Consider the following 23,257-nt stretch of genomic DNA (forward strand, 5'->3'; position numbering starts at 1 on the left):
CTTGAAGATTCTGCACATTTCCTGAACTGCACCTCATATTTCACTTGAACAGCTTACAATCCAGCGGTCTGAATATTGATTTCTCTAACTTCAAGTAACCCTTACTTTTCCTCTCTCTCCATCCCTCCCCCAACCTAGTTCCACTGTCTTCCTGATTAATTTTACTGATTGTATGCCTCGTTGTCATCATCCTCTCAGCTAACAAGCTGAGTTGGGCAGCAAGGTGATGCAGCGATAGAGTTGCTGCCTTACAGCGCTTGCAGCGCCAGAGACCCGGGTTCGATCCCGACTACGGGTGCAGTCTGTACGAAGTTTGTACGTTCTCCCTATGGGTTTTCTGCAAGATCTTCGTTATCCTCCCACACTCCAAAGACGTTCAGGTTTGTAGGTTAATTGGCTCGGTATAGGTGTAAAATTGTCCCTAGTGTATGTAGAATAGTGTTAATGTGCGGGGATCGCTGGACGGTGTGGACTCGGTGGGCCGAACGGCCTGTTCTGTGCTCTATCTCTAAACTAAATAATGCACTATTCTACATTTCCTTCATCAACGTCTGCTTTGATCTCTCGATTTCACACCTTACCCTGCCATGCCTTTAAACTCCCTCTCCCAGTCTGAAGAAGGGTCTCGACCCGTAACGTCACCCATTCCTTCTCTCCAGAGATGCTGCTTGTCCCGCTGAGTTATTCAGGCATTGTCTATGATGGGAAGATGCATCGTCCAGAGAATAGACTACAAGTCCCAGAATCCCACAGCATGGTCTCTGCGCATGCGTGGTGGAACCACGTGGTATACTATGGGCCGATTTGACGGAATCCCACAGCATGGGCTGTACGCATGCGCAACGTTACCAAGAGGCGCTCTATGGCCGCTGGGAGACTACAACCCCAGAATCCCACGGTGGGGTCCTTGCGCATGGGTAGAGTCGCAGCATGGTGCACTATGGGCCGAACGGGACTACAAGTCCCAGAATCCCGCGGCGGGTCCCTATCGGCTCTGGATTGTTGTTTCTGTCATGGGGGAAGTTTACCGGTGCGGGCCTGGAGGATACCGTGTGTCCGCTGTAAAGGAGCAAGGATTAGTTGTTGTCAGAGGCGACCTACAGTGTTGAGGTGCGCGGCGTTACCCGGGCAACCTGACTTCTGGGGGCCCGCTCTGTCGGCAGGAGCATCGGGGCGGCTCTGGGGCCCCACTCTGTGGGCCGCACTGGGTGGTTTGGTGCAGGGTCGCACGGTTTGCCCGCGGCCAGGAGCTGAGGGTCGCTGTGCAAGAAAGCACTGGGCTTGCAAAGGCTCCAAGGTTACACTGACCCGCCAGGTTGAGAGCCACAGTGCAGGGGGATCTCTAAAGGATGATGAATGGGCGAATGCAGCAAGTAAAATCCCAGAGAGGGGTGGAGGGATGGTGTGATGAGGGGAAGATGTATAGGCAGAATGTCTGAAGAAGGGTCACGACCCAAAACATCACCCATTCCTTCTCTCCTGAGATGCTGCCTGTCCCGCTGAGTTACTCCAGCATTGTGTGTCTATCTAGGCAAACTATCATCCGTGCTGATGTACTCTTCAATGTTTTGTTCCATAATTCAACGTGGAAGAAAGCCCTTCAGATCTATCACACATTGTAGGACTGTTCCGTGTGCCAAAGTATTATTTTACCTTCATACCCCCTTCATGTTTGACCAACTCTTGAAAGTTACTGATAAATCTGCACCGACCACATTTTGGTCAGTGTATTCCAGATTACAATGACTGCATAAACCAAAATGTTTCCATCTCTTTGTTTTCACATGAGATTTACTGATCGTTATTTTACTATTTAAGCTTCTTGTCAAATTTCCACTGCACCTGCAGCGAGGAGCACAATCTGCTTCTCCCCCAGTCTCCCCATATAATTGAAATAGATACCTTACTTTCTTAATTCTGGTATCATTTGGTCTATTTTACTTTGAAAGGGTGTGCTGTGTAATAAATGAATCGTTACAGGCTCATCATCAACCTGGCTCTGCAGTACATTACTGCAAACCTCTGGTAAGGCCTGTGTCATCACATGGATGTCGTTATCTTGTTTTCACAGCTCACAATATTTGGTGAGATTTTATGTTCAAAGTAATAGCAAGGTAAATGATGCTTGTTATTATGGGTAGTTTGTAGCTATTTCAGGTGAGCAACAGGTACATTGTGAAATATCTAATAGTTGTGTATTTTGATCTGCAAACCTTGTAGTTATGCTCTTGGCCGTGATAGTTTTTTTTAAAGTTACAATCTTTGGCTATTGCTTAGAAAACTTGCCATATAAAGCATATGAAATATTCAGAAAATAGGCTGCACTTGTAGAATAGGAGCTATAATTTCAGTTCAATGACCTTGCATCTGGAGTATTGTGTGCAGTTTTGGTCTCCAAATTTGAGGAAGGACATTCTTGCTATTGAGGGAGTGCAGCGTAGGTTCACAAGCTTAATTCCTAGGATGGCAGGACAATCATATGATGAGAGAATGGAGTGGCAGGGCTTGTATACTCTGGAATTTAGAAGGATGAGAGGGCATCTTATTCAAACATATAAGATTATTAAGGGTTTGGACACGCTCGAGGCAGGAAACATGTTCCTGATGATGGAGGAGACAAGAACCAGGGGCCACAGTTTAAGAATAAGTGGTAAGCCATTTCGAACGGAGATGATGAAACACTTTTTCACACAGAGTTGTGAGTGTATGGAATTCTTTGCCTCAGAGGGCAGTGGAGGCCGGTTCTCTGGATACTTTCAAGAGAGCTAGATAGGGCTCTTGAAGATAGCAGTCAGGGGATATGGGGAGAAGGCAGGAACGGGGTACTGATTGTGGATGATCAGCCGTGATCACATTAAATGGCGGTGCTGGCTTGAAGGGCCAAATGGCCTACTCCTGCACCTATTGTCTATCAGAATAGGGAAACATTAGATGTTTCTGACCTGACTGGTAGTGGCCTTGGGTTCCATTCCTCCTAAGTTGTATCTAGAGAATAGATGACAATAATTTCTCTACTCATTACGAAGAATTTATCTTTGGTCATTAGTTGTCAGCTACTTGTTGTCCCATGGGAACACCATCCAGGTCCACACATGTACATTGATTTATTTCAGTGCACTCCCTTGACCTTGCTCCATAGTCCCAATCGCTCATGCTTTGTGTATGGCCAATGAAATTCCTCGTATGTTGCAAAACATACTTGGTGAATAAAGCTTCATTCTGATTCTGATTAGATCAAGGACAGGAAGGCAGAAATGTCCTAAAAACGAATTGTGCAAAGACAATAGTTATTGTCTTCAGATGCTACAAACTTTATTGCCCAAACACATTTTCCTTCCCATTTCTGGCTAACGTTTAAGGTTAAGCAATATGGTTTGCATCCTTCCAATATGTGTAACCCTGAGAGAAACTTTCCCATGCCATATTATTTCAGTAATTTTTATTCTTCTGACTTGTAATTTCCATTTTGGTCGTTTGCATCCTTCCAAATTTACAGCACACCTTTAACAGCGTAACATTGTCCATTTTCCACCCTATATCAGTCTTTCTGCTAAAACTTTCATCAGTACCTTTACCTGCTCTAGATTTCACTTTTCCAGTGTACTCTCTTTCTATAAACTTGAACGCTTCCAAAAACCTGTATATACTGTAGATTTCCACCATCCTTTCATTGCTCCTGGGCTAAAAGCAAGCCATTGTAATTTTGAAATAAAACACAATGCTAAAAAATGCTCAGCTAGTTTGGCAGCATCTATGCCGAGAAGAACGGAATTAATTGTTCAGGATTAAATTCCTTCCATCAAAATTGGATAAGTTAAGAGTTTTATGATGCAGGGAGGATAAAGGAGGGCAAAGGTTAGTGGTTGAGTGGCGGGCAGGTGGGATAGAGGAGCTAATCCTTTCCATGCCTACTGGATGATCAATCCCGCGCTTGTAACCTAAACTATCTTCCAGGGTTTCAGACCGAAACGTTGCCTATTTCCTTCGCTCCATAGATGCTGCTGCACCCGCTGAGTTTCTCCAGCATTTTTGTGTACCTTCGATTTTCCAGCATCTGCAGTTCCTTCTTAAACATATCTTCCAAATCTGCTACCAGCCTGATTTTATAATTCTTGTTTCTAAATCTCTTAATGGCATCTCACCCCCCTTGTCTAGGTAACCTTTGTACCACCCTTTCCCCGGGCACTTTCCCTTGCAACCGCAAGAGATGCTACATCTGTCGCTTTACCTCCCCCCTCGACTCCATTCGAGTACCCAAGCAGTCGTTCCAGGTGCGACAGGTTCACCTGCATCTCCTCCAACCTCATCTATTGCATCCGCTGCTCTAGATGTCAGCTGATCTACATCGGTGAGACCAAGCGGAGGCTTGGCTATCGTTTCGCCGAACACCTCCGCTCGGTCCGCATTAACCAACCTGAGCTCCCGGTGGCTCAGCACTTCAACTCCCCCTCCCATTCTGTGTCCGACCTCTCTGTCCTGGGTCACCTCCACGGCCAGAGTGAGCAACACCGGAAATTGGAGGAACAGCACCTCATATTCCGCTTGGGGAGTCTGCATCCTGGTGGCATGAACATTGAATTCTCACAATTCTGTTAGCCCTTGTTGTCTCCTCCCCTTCCTAGCTCTCCCTCAGCCCTCAGGCTCCTCCTCCTTTTTCCTTTCTTCCCCCCACCTCCCCCTACCCTCCATCAGTCTGAAGAAGGGTTTCGGCCCGAAACTTTGCCTATTTCCTTCGCTCCATAGATGCTGCTGCACACGCTGAGTTTCTCCAGCATTTTTGTGCACCTAACCTTTGTACTAGCTTGGTAACCATCCAAATTCTCTGCATTTGGCCAATTCTGATCTCTTGTCTACATTTGGCCAATTCTGATCTCTTGTCTACACATCTGGTGATGAATACTCTCACCTAGCCCCTAAGCAGGTAACTTCTAAAATCCTTCTCCATCTTCAATGCAGTTTTAAATTTGCTTCATCATCATATTTTGCTTCTCGTAGGACTTTGGAACATCTTTACTATGTTAAAAATTGCAAGCAGTGCTACTTGCATGCATGGGAATAGCACTTTTTATTTTCCTTTTTTTCATCCTCTGCCATTGGATTAGATATGCGCCACTTGTGAAGTGGTTGTTTGTACAAGTGACCGAACATATTTTGACTTTCCCGAAGTTATTCTTGCTGCACCTCCCTATCCCAGTGTTGATGGATGTGCAACTATTTCATATGACTGGGACATATCAACACTGCATAGTTGTCTGTTTTAGTATTGTTGAATTTGTCCCCTCTCACCATTGTCCCAGAACCCTTGTGACAATCGAAGGTCATAAATACTGGGTAATCAAAGCTGATCACTAAAAGCAGCCTTGCCATCAGAAGAACAAAAACAAATATTGCTTTTCGATTTGTTTAACAGTTTTTTTTCTTTTTGAAGTTAGACATTGCTTGATCATAGCTGCAAGTTGCAATATGGACAGGATTCCAGTGTCAACCGTAGAACTGATCTGCTTGGGGTCTAGCTTTGCATTTTCTGGGTTGTTTTACTACTTGTATAGAAGGAAAAGAACAACCGTGGAAGTGCTGAAGGTAAGAAAAATATTTTTCCAATTGTTTTCTCATTCCAAAATATTCTTGGTAGTTAAAAGTATTTTTGATATAATGGGAGGGCACAACTAGTATAATAATTGTGACTAAAAACACTTCCACTTCCTTGAATCAATACTCTGTAAGCATGTCACTTGTTTTGAACCTTGAGAGGATTGACTGTGGCCTGTTAAATGCCCACATTCTTGTTAAAATAATTGAGTCATAGAAATAGAGTTATAGAGCGATAGAATGATACAGTTTGGAAACAGGCTCTTCAGCCCAACTTGCCCACAACGGCCAACGTGTCCCAGCTACACTAGTCCCACAGCCCGTGTTTGGTCCATCTCCCTCCAAAGCTGTCATATCCATGTACAACCGATAGAATTGTTGACCAATATAGTGCCAGTGATGTATTATGGTTGTAGCGGGGAGTGCTTTTCAAATAATACAGGTGACATCCTTTTCCTGACCCCTAATTACTTGGTGATTTTCTGCAAGATAATTTTTATTTACTTCAGAGCATCTAAATATTCCATCTCAAATTCCTGATCAGGATTGAAATTGGAATTCCAATTATTTTGATTGTGTTCAGCCTGGGTGAATGTAAATGTAACCTTGTTAGGCTTAGAAATACAAAAACAGTTCATTTAACCATGCACCAGCAAATGCTGGTCTTGGCATAATTGTTCACATAGACATTGTGGGCCAAAGGGCCTGTTCCTGTGCTGTACTGTTCTATGTTCTATAAAAACTCAGGCAATTCAGGCAGCATCTGTAAAAAGGGAAAGTGTTAACATTTTAGGTCTCAGAACCTTCATCTTTGTCCCTGTATGATTTCCACTTGTCCCTTATTCCAGCATCTGCATTTACTTTTATTATCTTCATTTATATAATTGTATTTTTCATAATTGTATATAATGCTGCATTTTTACCCTAAATTATAATATGTTTTGGAACATTCGGAGCCTTTTGTATTTCTTTTGTCTGAAACATTTTAATAGACCTTTAATTGTCTCCATGTACCTATTTAAAAGCATATTAAATGCTCCTATCATGATTCCATCAGTCTGAAGAAGGGTCTCGACCCGAAATATCGCCCATTCCTGCTCTCCAGAGATGCTGCCTCACCCGCTGAGTTACTCCAGCATTTTGTGTCTACCTATGTTTCTACTGCCAGTCTCTGCTTAAAACAATACTTGCCCAGCACATCTCCCTTAAACTTTCCCTCTCTCGCATTAAAGCTATTCTCTCTAGTCTTTGACATTTCCACCCTAGGAGAAGGATTCTGACGGTCTAATTATGCATCTCATAATTTTATACTTCCCTCAGCCTCCATTGCTCTGGAGAAACAGTCCAAATTTGTCCAATCTCTCCTTATTACTAATACTCACTAATTGAGGCAGCATTCTGCCAAACCTCTTCTGCACTCTCTCGAAAGCCGCCACATCCTGCAATAGGGAATCATGAACCACACACATTACTTGAAATGCGGCCTATCCAAAGTATTATAAAGCTGCAGTGTGACTTCTTCAGTCATGAGGGTGCAGCAGAAAATAACCAAACTTGTTAATGGCATCATGGATTGTGGATCTCTCTTTTGCTTGTCTCGTGCTCCTCTCTCTTCCTGCTGTCCATTGCCATGCTCATCCAGACTGGTGCCAAGTAATCAGCACTTAAAACTAACAACTAGGGTACTTTATTAAATAAGTAAGCTTTTTAGCAGTTTCTTAATATTGTTCTACATATTGACAGGCTCTAAAACGTTCTGCACCAAACAATGTTGCAACACTGCTGTTGGTTATATCAGTCGATTCTTAAGGAGTAATCCATCAGTTTTGTTTGTGCCACACCTCTCTGGGTAAAAAAAAATGGAGTGATCGTACAGAGATTGAATAGTTTCACTAGATCTTGTTTCTTTTGGGTAAGGATATGGAAGAATGTGGGGAAGAGGATTGAAGTGAACTTTACAAATTTCTGATTGAAAAGATAGACTCTAAATGGCACACTCTGTTTTAGGTTTTAGTTTTAGAGATACAGCATGGAAACCGGCTCATCGGCCCATCGTGTCCACTCCGACTAACAATTGCCCACACACTAGTTCTATCACACGAGGGACAATTTACAGAAGCCAATTAACCTACATACTCTCAAGTCTTTGGAATGTGGGAGGAAACCTGGAGCACCTGGAGAAAACCCACAGGGTGAATGTGCAAACTCCGCGCAGACAGCACCCGTAGTCAGGATCGAATCTGGGTCTCTGGCGCTGTAAGACAGCAACTCTACCGCTACGCCACCGTGCTGTGCTCTGCTTCTGGATTTCCCATTACATCATTTCTTTCCTTCTTTATAATTAGGAAGCCCCACAATTTCAAATCAACAAGCAGTTGGTGGAATTTCTTAAAGCCACTCCAGGAAAATGTGTGCAGTATGCTGTTGTAGAAGGTGAGCCCATTTCGATCGAATATTGAAGCTTTCAGCTTGTGTTGTGAACTTAAAGTTATAACGTATGGAATAGAAAGCTGTTTCCTTTATGTCTTACATGCTGGCAGTAACAAGTTGAAAATCCATCGAGATGTCCTTTTTTATTGTGTACCCTTTTAAGTACCGAAGACTTCACCTCCTTAATATAAAAGAGATCAGGGTTACTAATCTTCTGAGCAGTACATACACAAAATACCAGATGAATGGTCTTGTTTCTGCTGATTACACTAATCAACACTGTTAGGCAACAGAAATTGAAGTTTTATGTAAGGCTAAAATTATTACTTCTAAGATTTATTTTGTTGAAATGTAGCACACATCTGTACTTCAAGTGTCTCTAAAATCCCATTGGGTTTTATTGTTTAATTTAAAATGCCAAGATGAAAGATATCAGACTTGAAAATTAGTTATTTCAAATTTTGTTACAACTTAGTTTTGAGAATTCCCAGGAAAGTTAAATGATGCCTTTATGGAGTTCAAAGTTTAACACAAGAAATTGCAGATGCTGGTTTACACAAAAAGGCACAATGTGCTGGAGTAACTCAGTTGGTCAGACAGCATCTCTATATAGATAGGTGATGTTTTGGGTCGGGACCCTTCCTGACCCAAAATATCACCTATCTACATTCTCCAAAGATACTGCCTGATCCACTGAGTTATTCCAGCACTTTGCAAAGTTCACTCTATTTTGTCTCGGCGATGCCTTAACAACAGACTAAAAAAATGGCTTTCTGCACCAATGCAATTATATTTTTCCCATTGCCAATATGGATTTTTTTTTGTCTAACGTTGGTACTTTCGGACTGCTATCATGCATGGAAGGGCAACAGCTAGTAGAGGCATTCAACTTTCAGGCCTTTAGCTCTGGCCTGTTTTAAAGCAAGTCGAAAAGGTAAAGGTATCATTAGTCCTGTGACAGACCTTTTCTTAAAGTAAACATTTTTAGTTGGGGGAATGAGTTTCATCAGGTTGAAGAGATTGGATGGGGAAACCTTTTTCACATGGACTTGTGAAAACTGAAATCTGAAAACTGAGAAATTGATGAGCTTTAGTTAACCATAGAACATCTATTATTCTAGGCCAGTTGTAATACTCGCTTTCTGCCACCAGGTAGCATAAATGTACTGCTCAATACAGTTGAAAGATACCAGGCGAAGAAGCTTATTTGAAGTGGTTTTGTGTTTATTCTACACTTTTCCATTTAAAATCAGCTGAAATGTATATAGTAATTCCTGAGAAAGTGTGTGCACTTTCACAAGTTGCCATCACCTCCATTTACAAATACGTTATTTAATTGATTTTGCAATGTATGATAAATTATACTAATTTCCCTATATATGTGTGTGTGTGTGCGTGTGTATGTGTATGTATATATTTGTTTGATCGCCTCTGCTCGCACATGATCCATATTCCTTGATTCCCTACATATCCGTATGGTCATTTAAAATGCTTTTAAAAGCCACTATCATATCTGCCTCCACTATCATTGACTCTCTTCCAGAAAATATTGATTCCCTTCCAGTTTGGGTGCAACCAATCCTTGTTCAGTTCCCACTTGCCCTGGAAGAGAGCCCAATATACCTCATATATCTGAAACCCTCCTTGCTGCACCAGCTCCTTAACCATGTATTAAACTGCACAGTATTTCTAGTTCTAGCCTCACTACCTAGTGGCACAGGTAATATCCTGAAATTCCAACCCTTGCAGGTCCTGTTTTTTAGCCTATTACCTGAATTATCTTTGCAATGCCTCATCTCCCTACCTAACGATTTCAAAGGTACCAATGTGGGCCATAATCTCCGATTGCTCATCTTGTCAGAATATAGAGTGTCTGCTCAGACATTTTTGATCCTGGTACCTTGGAGACAATGCTCTTTCCTGGAGTCTTGCTTGCAGCCGCAGACACTATATCGTTCCCTATCACTATTTCTTGCCTAGACGTAGACCTACCCTGCTGTCCAACATAACCAGATGTTACTGCTATTTGCCCCTTGGAGGTCATTCCCCTACCTCCCACCAATTTCCATGTTTGTAATGGTGTATTCATTTGAGAGGGAGATAGCGCTTGGAGACTCCTGCGCCATGTGCCTACCTCTCCTGGCAGTCACCCATATATCTGGCTGAACCTTCAGTATGGCCTCCTTCCTGAAAATACTGTCTCTAACCTGCTCTGCCTTATTTATGTTCCTCTGCATTCAACTGCCCCTCCAATTGATCTGTGTGGTCTAAGAGGAGCTGTTGCTGGACAACTTCCTGCAGACATTGTCATTAGGGACACAGCCCTGCTCCCTGATTTCACAAGCCTGACCGGAAGGTCATACCACTTCATTGCCTGCCATAGCTGCCCCTTATTATGCATAAAATAAATCTAGTAGTCTTGAGGAAAAGTAAAAGCCCTGTCCCACTGTACGAGTTCATTTAAGAGTTCTCCCGAGTTTGCCCTGATTCGAACTCAGAGATTTACGGTAATGGCCGCTCGTAAGTACTCGGGGCTCTCGTGGACATTTTTCAACATGTTGAAAAATCTTCACGAGTCTTCCCGAGCTTACCGCGTTTCCCTAGTGCCTGCCGTTAGCGTTACGAGCCGCTAAGAGACGTCTCCGAGCTCTGATGTACCCGCTACGTTCATTCTACGTGCTTACCACGAGTCTGATTTTTTTTTAAACTCGGGAGAGCACTTGAATGAACTCGTACCGTGGGACAGGGCTTTAAACCTTAAACGCCTTACCTTGTCCTCGCTTTGATTCTGCGAGTACTCTTTACTGAAGCCCGATATTCACCAAAGTTGCGCTTCCACCTCAAAGCAGCTCCTCTCAAAATGGCTGCTCCAATATTTCGGTTCCATTGGAGGCTGATTCCCTTCAACTTGCTCCTAAGTCAGGCTGATGGGCCTGAAAAGCAACAAATCCTTACCTGCACTTGAACTTTTAAACTGTTCTGGCTCCTCTGTGCCCTAACAAAAACAACTACGATCTTGAACTGTAATGAGAATGAAAATGTTAGGATAATAAACATTAAATTGTAGCCATATCCCAATCTCAGTGGCAATCAACTACGTATTTATTGCATGTGCTGCAAATATCAACTACTTATTCTACTCTTTAGTGTTGTGATGATCTGGGACTAAATTGAATTTTATGCCAACTATCCATTATTAAATAAACTGTAAGATATGTGATTTTCATTTATATTTATTTAAATCTTAAATTTCAAACCCCACTCCCAAACAGGAATTACTCGACCAGTTGGAGAGAGATTACGTAGCCATTATCAAGATGACTGCACAGGTGTAATGCAAAGGCTTATTTTGAAAGAGCACAAACTGATTTGGAATAACTTGGCTAGGAGTTGGTATGTCCACAATATCCTGTGTTTATTACATTTTCTTTAATTTCTCTTTGATGTCTTTGATATTTTTATTTCTCATGAAGGTTACTTCTGAAATACTTTTAAATGATATTGCTTTTTGAGCATTTGAAAATGTATATCCCTGTGATGGCTGTAAAAAAAGACTCCCTTAGTATTGTGGCATTGCTGGGCAATCAATCTCCTGTGCCTGGTTCTATTATTTGGAATCCAATACAAAGTTATACTCTGAATTACAAGTTGTGTGAGAATTGAAGCAAGCGATGCCATCAGTTTTAAGAGCTTTGTTTTGGAGTGCTTACATTTCTATGCTTCTGAAAGAGTTGTTACTAGCTGCATTAAAATATACTGGCCAGTGTCAATTATGACTTTCAAAGACTGGCAATTATAAGGTTCTGTGGTTACTGTGACCATCTGATTTCATATAAAATGTCAAATTACGATTTAAAAAGAGAATAGAATGCAGAAAATGTAGTCATTTTTGTTGCTTCAAAAAAAAGTATTAAGACTATTTTGCCTGCATTTATTATGCCACTGATATGAATGCATGTCATTTGCGGAGGCTAGTTCATGTCTTGGTAGTACGTGACAAATCTTTGAATGAACACCAGGCGGCTGTCCATAGAGATGCAGAATTGGCAGACTAAATTGAATCTTTTATTCTAAGAACCAAATGTACACAAAAAATGGTGTCATGTACTTACTTCAAACATTTCTTTTCCTAACAGGAGCGATAGTGAACGTATTATACATGAAAGAGTGAATGTCGTGCCCTTTGACCTGATTTCTCCTGAAGGAGGAAAATGTGCGGTTCGTGTAATCAACCCTTTGGAAGCATCAGGACCACAGTTTGAAACGATATATGAACGGTTTCACCAAGCCACACAAGGCTTCACTGATATCATTGGGCACTACCTGAGTGGCGAAAAGCCCAAAGGTTTCTTGGAAACTGAAGAGATAGTCCGTGTCGGGGCCACTTTGACAGGGATTGGAGAGCTTGTTTTAGATTCTGACAAGATAATCAAACTGCAGCCCCCTAAAGATGGTCTGGAATATTTCCTAAGTACCATGGATTTCCCTAGCATCCTGAAACAGCAGGAATCAAGTGTCAAACTTTGGAAGGTGTTTACGACCATCTGCACTCTGACTGGTGTTGCTGTAATCATGGTGGTCCTGCACAGGATGTACCGGGAGTTCAATGAAAAACAGGAACGGGAAGAAATGAGGAGGAGTTACGAACGGTTTAAAGAAAGTAGACATGCCGCTGGGGTGACATCAGTTGGTGATGAAGATGATATTCCAGCAAATGCTTGTGTGATTTGTCTTTCTAAACCGCGGGAATGTGTCTTCTTGACCTGTGGGCACGTTTGTTGTTGTTATGATTGTCATCGAGCACTCCCCACACCAATTTGCCCAATTTGTAGAAGTTCCATAGTCAGAATAGTTCCCCTTTACCAAGCATGAATGTATTTCGTACAGCCCAAGCAAATCGATCAAGTGCCTTTTAACTGCAGTCCTGTAATCAGAACGTCAGGCTGCTGTGTTTTGTGCAGTGGTTCCCAACACCATATCCTCATTGTAGTAGTGTGTTAATGTCCAAGGCTCCTCTGCATTAGTCATTGTGACCAGCCTGGCACAAGGGTTTCTCAATATGTGATCCTACCTACTCTCTGGCTGTACTTTGCTGATTTTTTTTTTCAATTGGAACATACTTTTGGTACTCTTCACAAAACATCACAAGAAAGATCACAAGAAAGATCTAATCAAGTCAGTTAATCTGGAGTGATAATGATGCTAGTTGAACATTTTGACAAGGCAGTCTTGTCTCATAGCCATGGAATAAATTTGAAACAATTAACATAACCAGCTAGTCCTTCGCCATATTTCATCGTGTTACCTCACCATTGCATGTTTACTTTAAAAAGCAAAAATGCATATTGCAGAATTCTGGAGTTACTTTCGCTTGGGGTGCAGATTGCATTTATTTCATTTAGTGAATATTCTTAACCAATTAAATATTTTCATTGATAATAAGCACTGTAGAACCTACAAGTGAAACTGGATTAAACTGGTGTTTTAGTTTCACAGTTCATCCTAATTTATTTTGCAAGATAGGAATGGTAGTGGTAAACCCAATAGGTTGGTATTTAGTACCATCAGAGCTGGGCATCTCCAATTCATGACCTCTGATACATAAAATGAAAATTGTCATTCAAGTACTTTTATTTGCAAAAAAATTGGCAATTTCCTATGTCTGTGATTTGCTTTCTACTTTACAGAAGTAAAGTGCATTTCACTGGTAGTAGGACTGTTGCGTTAACACTGAATAAAGCACTCTTAGCTGTTGGTGGGGGGGGGGGGGGACATAAATGCGATGAAAGAAAAGCATTTGAAGGGAATGGAATCCAAAAGAATAAGGAAAATCTGATGAAGATTAGACAGAAAAGTGATCTTTTATAAAGGACTATAAAGCTCTCTTAGTAATTTTATACTTGTCCTTTTAAGTGTTACGCTTACAAGGTCATTGCAACAGAGTGCGCACAGTTATTTACCTCACCAAAGATTGCTCCTACAATTGCTGGTGGCTCATTTGCATTTGTTTCTGACAACTCAATTGATAATTTATTAAAGGAACTTAACAGAAATTGTTACAAATCCTTCCCAATAAAATAACCTTTCAGAGCTGAAATTTGATGATTGCATTTGATTTTTATAAAGGTAAGCAGGTAACTCGTTTTATTTATCAAAACATTTGAGTATGATTTAATAGATGGGTATATAAAGGTTTAAAAACTGTTATACTGATTATTTACAGTGTTCCCGCATCATGTGATGGACTACTTTTTCACAAAAATGCTGGCGAGAACATATCGGATTCGGATTAATTTATTTTCAAATTCAACAGGGAGCAATGTAATTCCTGCATGTCCTGGTTCAAAGCAGTTACCATACCGGGTTGAAATGCATCGTATTAACACATCCGTAGAGGGGTGGGAGATTGCAACCTTCATGTGGTCCACCCTGTTTCAACAAATGCAATCAACCTGGCGTGCACAAACAGAAGATCAAACAGAACAAGTTGTCTTACAACTTTAGGCTGTGCATGCCATACCCAAGAAGATGATCCGTAGAGGTTTGAGAGAATCCTTGTAGTCTTAGGTGCCTAAGAAAGTAAATATACTGATGTACTTTTTTGATCAGCAAAGAGAGACCAGGCTAGGTTCCTGCCAAGTACATGATAAGACTGTCAAGAAATTTGAAGCCATTGACCATTGCTAAAGTAGCTCTGTTGACGAGGACAGGGTTGTGTTCATCCCCTCACTTCCGTAAATCAATAAGCTTTTTTGTTTTGTTGGTACCAAGATCTAGTTTGTCGTTGAAATCATGATACAAAGTTTATAATCTGTTTCCTATACATCATGTCATTGTTGTTGATCTGGCTGGCAGCAGTGGTAACATCGGTAAACTCGAAGATTGAACATTAACTGACAAAACAGTCATGGGTGTGCATGGAGTAGAGCAGAGGACTGAGCACTAAACCCTGAGCAGCACCAATGTTGAGGATCAGGATGGAAGAAATGTTGTGACCAATGTTGAACTGAAGTCTGCTAGTCAGGAAGTCCAGAAGCCAGCTGCAGATGAAAGCCCCAAGGTCAAGATCCTGAAATTTAGGGAAGAGCTTGTTCGATATTATAGTCTTGAAGGCTGAGCAGTAGTCAATGAATAGTATCCTGACATGGCTGTTGTTATTGTCAAAGTAATCCAGAGCTGAATGTAGTGCAAGGAAATAGTGTTCCATGGACTTAGTTTGACTGTATGCAGATTGCAAGTGGTCTACATTGTCTGAAAGATTAGTGCAGGTTGGGACCTTTACCAATCTATGGTCTATGTTAGAGCCACTGGGCAATAGTAATTGCGGGAGGTCACTAATTAGGGACTGGAATGGAAGACATTTCCTTGAAACAGATGGGGACATTGGACTGTTGAATTAAGAGGTTGAAGATGTTGATGACGACTGCCCAGTTGATTGCAACATAATTTCAGAGGTTATCTTCGTAAATACAGATCTGAATTCTGCCGTTGAGATGTAGGGGACAGTAGGGATGGGGGTGACACGGCTTGATGGTGTTTGGTTTGCTGTTCAAAATGAGTGTAAAAGGCATTAAGCTCATCATGCAATGGTGTTATTGCCAACGAATTGCCCTAATTTTAAGTAGTGATGGTATTCAGGCCCTGCCACAGTCTTTGGTTTAGTTTAGAGAGAAAGCCTGGAAGCAGGGTCTTCAGCCCACCAACAATCACACTTACACTAGTTCTATGCGACAATTTACAGAAGCCAAATAATCTAAAAACCTGCATGTCATTGCAGTGTGGGAGGAAACCAGAGCATCTGGAGAAAACCCACACGGTCACTGGAAGAACATACAACCCAGTACAGACAGAACCCTGAGTCAGGATCGAACCCGGGTATCTGGCACTGTAAGGCAGCAACTATTATTGCAGTCCCACTATGCCGCCCCTAATGCCTGGCATCCACTTGATTGAATTGAGCCTCAGGCTCATTTTTGAATTCTTTCTTGGTATCCATGATAGCTGTGCAAAGATCATACTTAGACTTTTGTACATTGCAGGGTCATCCTTCTTGAAGCCTCTGATCTGGACTTGAGCAATTTCCCTGTTCCTCAAGAGTTCTCTCATCTCTATATAACTAAAAGTCGTGTGTGTGTGTAATTTTTCCAAACACTAAGCCACAGCCTTCCCATTTTCACACAACCTACTCACATTTTTCCCATGGAGGTGATAAACATCTTCCCGTTGCATTTCCACCTATATTTCCGAAGTTATCGATGATTAAAGTTTTAAAAAAAGGGGGAAAAAACAATTCTCACAAACAGCCACCATGCACAATGACATTACAGTTGCTAACGGTAACTGGTTTCTCACAGACAGCCTTTTTTCAGGAGGTTCCACTGATGAAGTCACAATGCAACTCAGTGCATCAATCACAATGGGGTTGCTGCCCCTGTACTAATATCTGAAGGGGCTACTCCTCAAGTTCTGATTGCATTTTAGTCCCACGATCCTGGTGTTTGGACACAAGGCAGGGAGTGGGGAGGGCCGATCGGGAAGTAGGGGGGGAATATCTCCCTGTCAGTTTGTTCCAGTGCCTGGCCGAGATGCCCATTTGCGGGTCCAGGCAGCGGACGGTCGATGGTCACACCAGAGTCGGCTACCTGCCCTTCCGTGCCTACGTCCGTGCTTGCGTGTACCTGTAGAGGGAACACGCTATGTCCACAGGGATGCTGGAGGCCTTCCGTCAACGCTGGTCACCGTGGGGGGAGGATAATGCTGCGCTCTGCCATAGAGGGAGAGACGGAGAGAGAGTGCCCGCAAACCCCCCACACACATCGAGTCCACGCTGCTCATCCTCTCCCCCCCCCCCCAACACCCCCCCCGCCCTCCTGCCCACTCTCGCCCAATCCCCCGTCCCTCCCATGTTCCCCCAATGTGGGGACCATTGATTGCCTCCATAAATTCCATAATTTTCCTTGTGGGGGGTGAAGGGAGTGATTGGCTCCGGGGACGACTGTGTCCGGGATGAGCGTCGACGCCGCACCGCCCCTCCCCTCAACGTGTCCCACTTGGACTAGTCTACCCTAATTGTCTTGGTCAGAATGCTGTTTTTAACACTTTTCTATGAAGCTGGTGATAATAGTAAGATTAAATGAGAACTTACCAGTTTGAAGTTTGATCTTTATTTTATGAGGAGTTACGTTGAGGGACTACGTGAAGAGACCCCGTCCAGGCGCACACGCGTCAACCTTCAAAGCAGCGGTGTGAAATCACAGATGATAGTTACCGAAGCATAATAGTAAGCTACGTGAGACAAACATAACTTACATTTGATCTTTATTAGGGTGGGAGCGGAGGGCACATAGTCCCTCAACATAACTCCTCATAAAATAAAGATCAAACTTCAAACTGGTAAGTTCTCGTTTAATCTTACTATTTTACTTCGGGTCACGTGAGTGACTACGTGAAGATTTTAAAGCTTCTGTGATTTCATGCCGTAGATTCAATCCAGGCGTCTCACTGCATTGATTGACTCTAAATGAGTGAAAACAATCAATAATATACAACCATAACATTAATGTAATCTGTTACTGTTTTTTTTTTTTTTTCATAACAAAACATTTTTGACCCCTTTTTTATCGCAGGGGAACATTTAATACTGAATCCAAAATAGCACCACCAAATACCCAGGGTCTGCAATCTCTTTATGGTAATACTTGTGAAACATCCGCTCACTTACCCATCCTGCGGCCGCGAGGATATGGTCTATTGGAACGTCCAAATCCTTGGACGCCGATGTTGTTGCCGCCCTGGTGAAATGAGATTTAAATTTGTCAGTATTAATCCCTGCATCAACCAGCACTTGCTTCAGCCACCTCGAGATAGTCTGTACTGACACTTTCTTATGTGTTTTTTTATGGCTGATAAATAATGCTGATTCTGCACCTCTTAAGTCCTTGGTGGTCTCAATGTAACATTTTAAATATGCCACTACACATAGTCTTGGATCCGTAGGATATGCTGCATAGACAAATTTACACCCCGTGACTCCTGGTCTGCTCTGAGTAAATCATAGACATAGAATGTGATTGCATTTGCTGTCATTACCATTCTATCTATATGTACTTTATGTAATGTCTGTACTCTTTGTGCTGAATATAATGCCATTAGCATGACTACCTTCATGGTAATTTTGTCTAAAGACAAATTTGAAACGGGACTCCATTCCTGAAGTAACATCAGCACATCCCTCACATTCCAGATTTCTGTATATCTGGGTTGGCATTGAAAATTTCCTTCATGTCAGATTCAGATTCAGTTTCAACTTTAATTGTCATTGTCAGTGTACTGTACAGAGACAACGAAATGCATGTACCTACAGACCAAAGGGTGTGATCCTAGAACCTGTTGTTCTGATGCTCTCCATAAATATGCAGAGAGGGCACTCCTTGCAGTATTGATCGCACTATAACTTAAATTGACATCAAAATGCAGTTGACAGAACTTCTAAAACATCTAAGATGTCTGCAGTGTGGTATGAAATATTCTGCCTTGAGCAAAACACCTCCCATTTCTTAATGTAAGAAATGTACTGCTTCTGGGTACTATCCCTCCAGGCTCCTGCAATTACATCCATAGTGCGATCTGATAGTCCTCTTCCGAGATATGGCCTTTTTAGAATCTGCAAATCAATAAAACAATACGATCATGTAAAGGATGAAAATCACCAGATACAGGGTGCACAAGTAGGGTTTCTTGTCTTGGAATATCCATAAGAGGTTCTGTAACCATTTTTAGCACTAGTGGGTACCATGGTTGTGTAGGCCAATCTGGGACCACCAACAATCCTGAAGCAGCATCCTGCTTGATCTTTTGTAGACACCTACTAATGAGGTGGAGGAAATGCATCTAAAACATTCCACCGCAATTTAGCGAGAATGCATCCACCGCTGTTGTACCTGGATCTGGCTCCCTTGAAACATATTGAGGCAATTGGTGGTTCAGTCTAGATGCAAACAAGTCAATTTCTGGCATTCCAAATTTTGCAACAATTTTATTAAAAATGTCACGATTTAACATCCATTCTGTATTGTCATTACATTTTCGTGACCTGGTGCCGGCAATTATATTGAATTTACCTGGTAGGTAGATTGCCGAAAGCCAAATGTTTTGAATAATACACCTGTGCCAGATAACGTTTGCCAATCTGTCACAAGACTTTGACTTGATTCCACCCATGTGATTGACATATGCTACCGCCATAGTGTTGTCAATCTGAACCTGCACATGCAGATTTTGCACATTAGAGCAATAAGCTTTAAGCCCATGAAATGTACTTAACAATTCTAGGTAGTTAATTCCATGTGCTTCGAGCAAAGGTAATTCTTCCACATTACATCTACCTCCACAGCTGGTAATGGTATCAGTAGCGCCCCAACCTAGCGCACTTGTATCAGTCTGTAGAACGATAGGTGATTCAACCAGAATTTTCCTTTGCTTGCTGCAGTTGCTGATAATGCAGTTGACCGAACTACACAGTTGGAAATGAAGCAATTAGTTTCCCAAGTAAGCTCACCACTTGCCTAATTGATGGTTGATGCTCTGTAATGAGTTTGCTACAACCCTCAATTGACTGCAGCTTTTTATCCTTGGGTAAAGTCACTATCATGTGTTCTGAATTAATAGTGAACCCCAAGTAATCAATTGTTTTATTTGGAGACAATATAGATTTATCTGGATGTATTACAAAACCCAGCCTTAGAAATGTGAGCTTGACTTCTGATACTGATGCTTCTGCTGTAGCTTGAGTATCACCCACAATTAAAATATCATCCAAATAAGCCATTACCAAATGGCCCTGGGCTCTTAGCAATGCTAGGACAGGTTTTAACAATTTTGTAAATAATCTAGGGGCTGAGGTTTAACCTATAGGCAATGCTTTGAACTGCCATTATTGATTCATCCAGTTAAATTTTTAAATATCTTCGATCTTTACCATGCACAGCCACTGTGTAATATGCATCTTGCAGATCTATGCTGGCCATATAGCATTCTCTTGAAATTAGCTGCATAGCATTGGTAAATGCCTCCATTTTGAAATGCTTATACTGTACAAAAGGGTTGAGACTTGTTAAATGAAGAATGATTCTACAACCACCATCCTTATTTGCTCTAGGAAAAATGCTAGATACAAATTGGTGGTTTTGATAAACTGTCTTTTCAATAACCCCTTTCCTACTTAATATTTCAAGCACTGCTTGAATGTTTCTATTCTCTTCTTTAGAGAAAACATGCGTTCGCTTTGGAACATGTTGAGTAGGAGGATTCAAATGTGGGTAGAATTAAATTATAAACCCCATAATACTGCACAGTATAAATGCATCAGATGTATTTTTCGCCATTCTTTTTAGGAAGAATTGTAACCTCCCAATTTTTGAATGTGAAACATTTAATATGTTTCTTCCAGGACCAGACTCACCTACCTCAGGGTTTGCGGGTGTCAAATGTTGTACCTTGCCCCCCCTTCGGTATGGATATTGCCTTTGAACTGATCTGCCAAACACCGGTGGTATAATCATCCCCACGGTTTTTGCTTCTTCATTCAGGTATTTCTCCTTTTTGGCTAGAGTTTCTCCAAAGTTCGGCAATTGTATATTTGATGGTTTACAAAGCCCTGCAAACTTAGGATGTATGTTAGGTCTTATAGCAGTTTTACGAATACAGTTTATTTCAAAGTGTGCATTACACATTAGTGCCAAAACATCCTGTTGTGACGTTGTCACATGTTCTTCTTCCAGGTCTCTGGCAAAAGCCATAATACTTGATCCTATTATTCTCAGCACCCGCTGAAACCTCATTTCTTGTGCGCGTACTGCGGTGCCCAAATAGCCCCATATTACATTATTTACTGCTGGGACTGCTAGCAGTGCGCAATTCTGCAGGATTTCATATTTCTTTACAGTCTCATCCATAATCAGCTCTTACAACTGATGGGAAAGCAAATAATATATAGTTAATGCTATTTCTTCTGCCAATGGTTGTCTCTTCAGTCTCGGACCTGAGAATTTTTGGACCAGACCTGGAACTTTGGGCTATTATTGGGCTTTGGTCCTCATATGATTCATTATCAGAATCTTCTGGATATTCCTCCTCATAATGGGGTTCACCTGGTATTTCGTCTTCCGGTGTTTCATGCACTGGCTCTCTTATAGGCCTACGCTTAGTAAACCCTTTTTCGAGTATTCCTCTCACAGGCTCTTCATAGAACCATACTCTGGCAGACCTATTTTGGTTGCTGCTAACGCTGGATCTCCTGTAGACCAACGCCTGTATTGTCTTTCTTCAGACATTTCTAGTGCTGGCTCTGTGCTAGGCCAACACATATATTCATCATCTTCAGACATTTCTGGTGCTGGCTCTCTGCTAGGCCAACACATAGATTCTTCTTCATAAGGCATTTCAGTCGCTGGCTCACTTGTAGGCCAACGTTTCCCAGGACCTCTCCTGGGTGTTCCATACGCTGGCTCTCCTATAGGCCTGCGGTAATTGTACTCCTTCTGGAGTGTGCCTTTGTAAATCATTTTCCCCATGAGGAATTCCAATTGTGCGACCCGATCTGACATGACCTCCGGGTCCGACTCATCCGAGTCTACTGGCCTGTTTGTTTTCTTTTTGGCCTTACACCCTATAGGTGTTTCAACGGTACTTTTTTCTACCGTTTCTATAATCGCTGGTTTTTCTACAGCAGACTTTTTAACGAGGCGCCCGCTACTCTCAGACACTCTCTCTTGAGTTTTAGCTGCGGTGCGCTTCCCTTTACTTTTCCCACTTTTCTCCATATTTAGACTTGCCTGTTTCCCAGCACACAGTCTCCACGGAAGAAAAATGGCCTGAAGTGAAAGTAAAAGTACATACCTTCAGGTTTTCTTTCACTCATTGCTTGGAGGGCTCTGCTCCTTCCAACGTGGTTGCAGTCGCTATGCGTCTGACGATATGACGCTTGTGCGCCTGGACAACTCACGTGACTCCGATGTAAAATCGAAGTTATACTCTTTAAGGCTAGATGAAGTGGCCCTGAGTAAGTTCCAGTCCACTGACTTGGCTGACCGGAATAGACCCTCAGCCGCCTCAGACCACTGATATATTACTTCGATCGTTGGTGTCTTGTGCTGCAATCTCTAAGACAACAGGAGCTGCACTGATATGATCAAACAGATGATAAAATGAAGGCGAAGAATGAAGTGATAGGCGTACTTGACAGTGGTGTAGCTGTGGACTAGAGTATTATCACTCGTGGGGCAGGAGACATGCTGATGGTAGTTGGTGTGCGTTCTTGAAGTCTGATACAATTCACCCGCGATAATGAGCTAAGACCCATCAGGACACCACGAAGCATTGATGAGATAGCAGATGCTCTTCTTGCTTGAGGATTCTGTACAGTCCATAAGTTAAATGGAGAATCCCTTGTATGATATAGCAGGGTCAGTTGAGTCATGGTGAGCCTTGTTTCAGTGAAACAGGACACAGCAACCCTGTTGACATGATCAGACTCACACATGATGATTAGAATCCATAGTATTTTTTTAGCAACTCTGCGGAGGAAACACAAGGTGCTTTCGTCTCCATACATTCAGCTAGTCTAACTAGAGAGAGAGAGAGAACTCACTATCAAGCCTGTGGGAGGATCAGCAGTATGAGTGACATAAGGAATGTGCAGCATGCATAATCTGTGTGGTAACATACACATATAGTACTAACACACTAATCTACATCCTCCCTCTTAAAGAATTAAATGCAAATGTAAAACTAATGATTATACAGCGCACATATGTCAGAGCACATACATCAGAGCACTCACATTTCAGAAGACCTCACATGGTCCACAAACACCGCCGTGCTGGTCAAGAAGGCACAGCAACGACTGTTCTTCCTGAGGACATTAAAAAAGACTGGTCTGCCCCAACAGCTGCTGACAACGTTCTACCGCTGCACCACAGAGAGCATACTAACGTATGGCATCTCTGTGTGGTATCTCAGCTGCACGGAGGCGGAGAGGAGAGCTCTTCAGCGCGTCGTCAACAGAGCGCAGCGGATCATCGGGACAGAGCTACCAGCCTTGGAGAGGATCTACCACACGCGGTGCCTCAGGAAGGCCCTCAGCATCCATAAGGACTCATCACACCCCTGCCATGGTCTGTTTCAACTACTTCCCTCCGGCAGACGTTACAAGGCCTTCTACGCCCGAACCTCTAGACTC

The 23,257-nt window shown here is 42.3% G+C and overlaps 1 protein-coding gene across 2 annotated transcripts; it reads left to right on the forward strand.

The window, feature by feature from the left end:
- The first annotated feature begins 912 nt into the window (after window positions 1-912).
- LOC116980014 (mitochondrial ubiquitin ligase activator of nfkb 1-A-like) lies at window positions 913-14,116 on the forward strand. Of its 2 annotated transcripts, none has more exons than XM_033032073.1 (5): window positions 913-1,110; window positions 5,429-5,580; window positions 7,935-8,022; window positions 11,292-11,412; window positions 12,156-14,116. In XM_033032073.1, exons 2-5 carry the CDS (start codon window positions 5,464-5,466, stop codon window positions 12,889-12,891), a joined length of 1,062 nt encoding a protein of 353 aa, XP_032887964.1. In that variant the 5' UTR covers window positions 913-1,110; window positions 5,429-5,463; the 3' UTR covers window positions 12,892-14,116. The 2 variants fall into 2 exon arrangements, with proteins under 2 accessions (XP_032887964.1, XP_032887965.1); XM_033032074.1 differs by having other exon boundaries at window positions 958-1,110; window positions 5,433-5,580.
- Window positions 14,117-23,257: the final 9,141 nt, after the last annotated feature.

Source organism: Amblyraja radiata, chromosome 13 (genome assembly GCF_010909765.2).
Source record: "Amblyraja radiata isolate CabotCenter1 chromosome 13, sAmbRad1.1.pri, whole genome shotgun sequence".
NCBI lineage: Eukaryota > Metazoa > Chordata > Chondrichthyes > Rajiformes > Rajidae > Amblyraja > Amblyraja radiata.

Excerpts from the sequence above, each read along its gene's own strand:
- LOC116980014 (XM_033032073.1), top strand. The coding sequence starts at position 5,464 with ATGGACAGGATTCCAGTGTCAACCGTAGAACTGATCTGCTTGGGGTCT. Across the intron at positions 5,581-7,934 it reads CAACCGTGGAAGTGCTGAAG|GAAGCCCCACAATTTCAAAT; the intron begins GTAAGAAAAATA and ends CTTTATAATTAG. Across the intron at positions 8,023-11,291 it reads GCAGTATGCTGTTGTAGAAG|GAATTACTCGACCAGTTGGA; the intron begins GTGAGCCCATTT and ends ACTCCCAAACAG.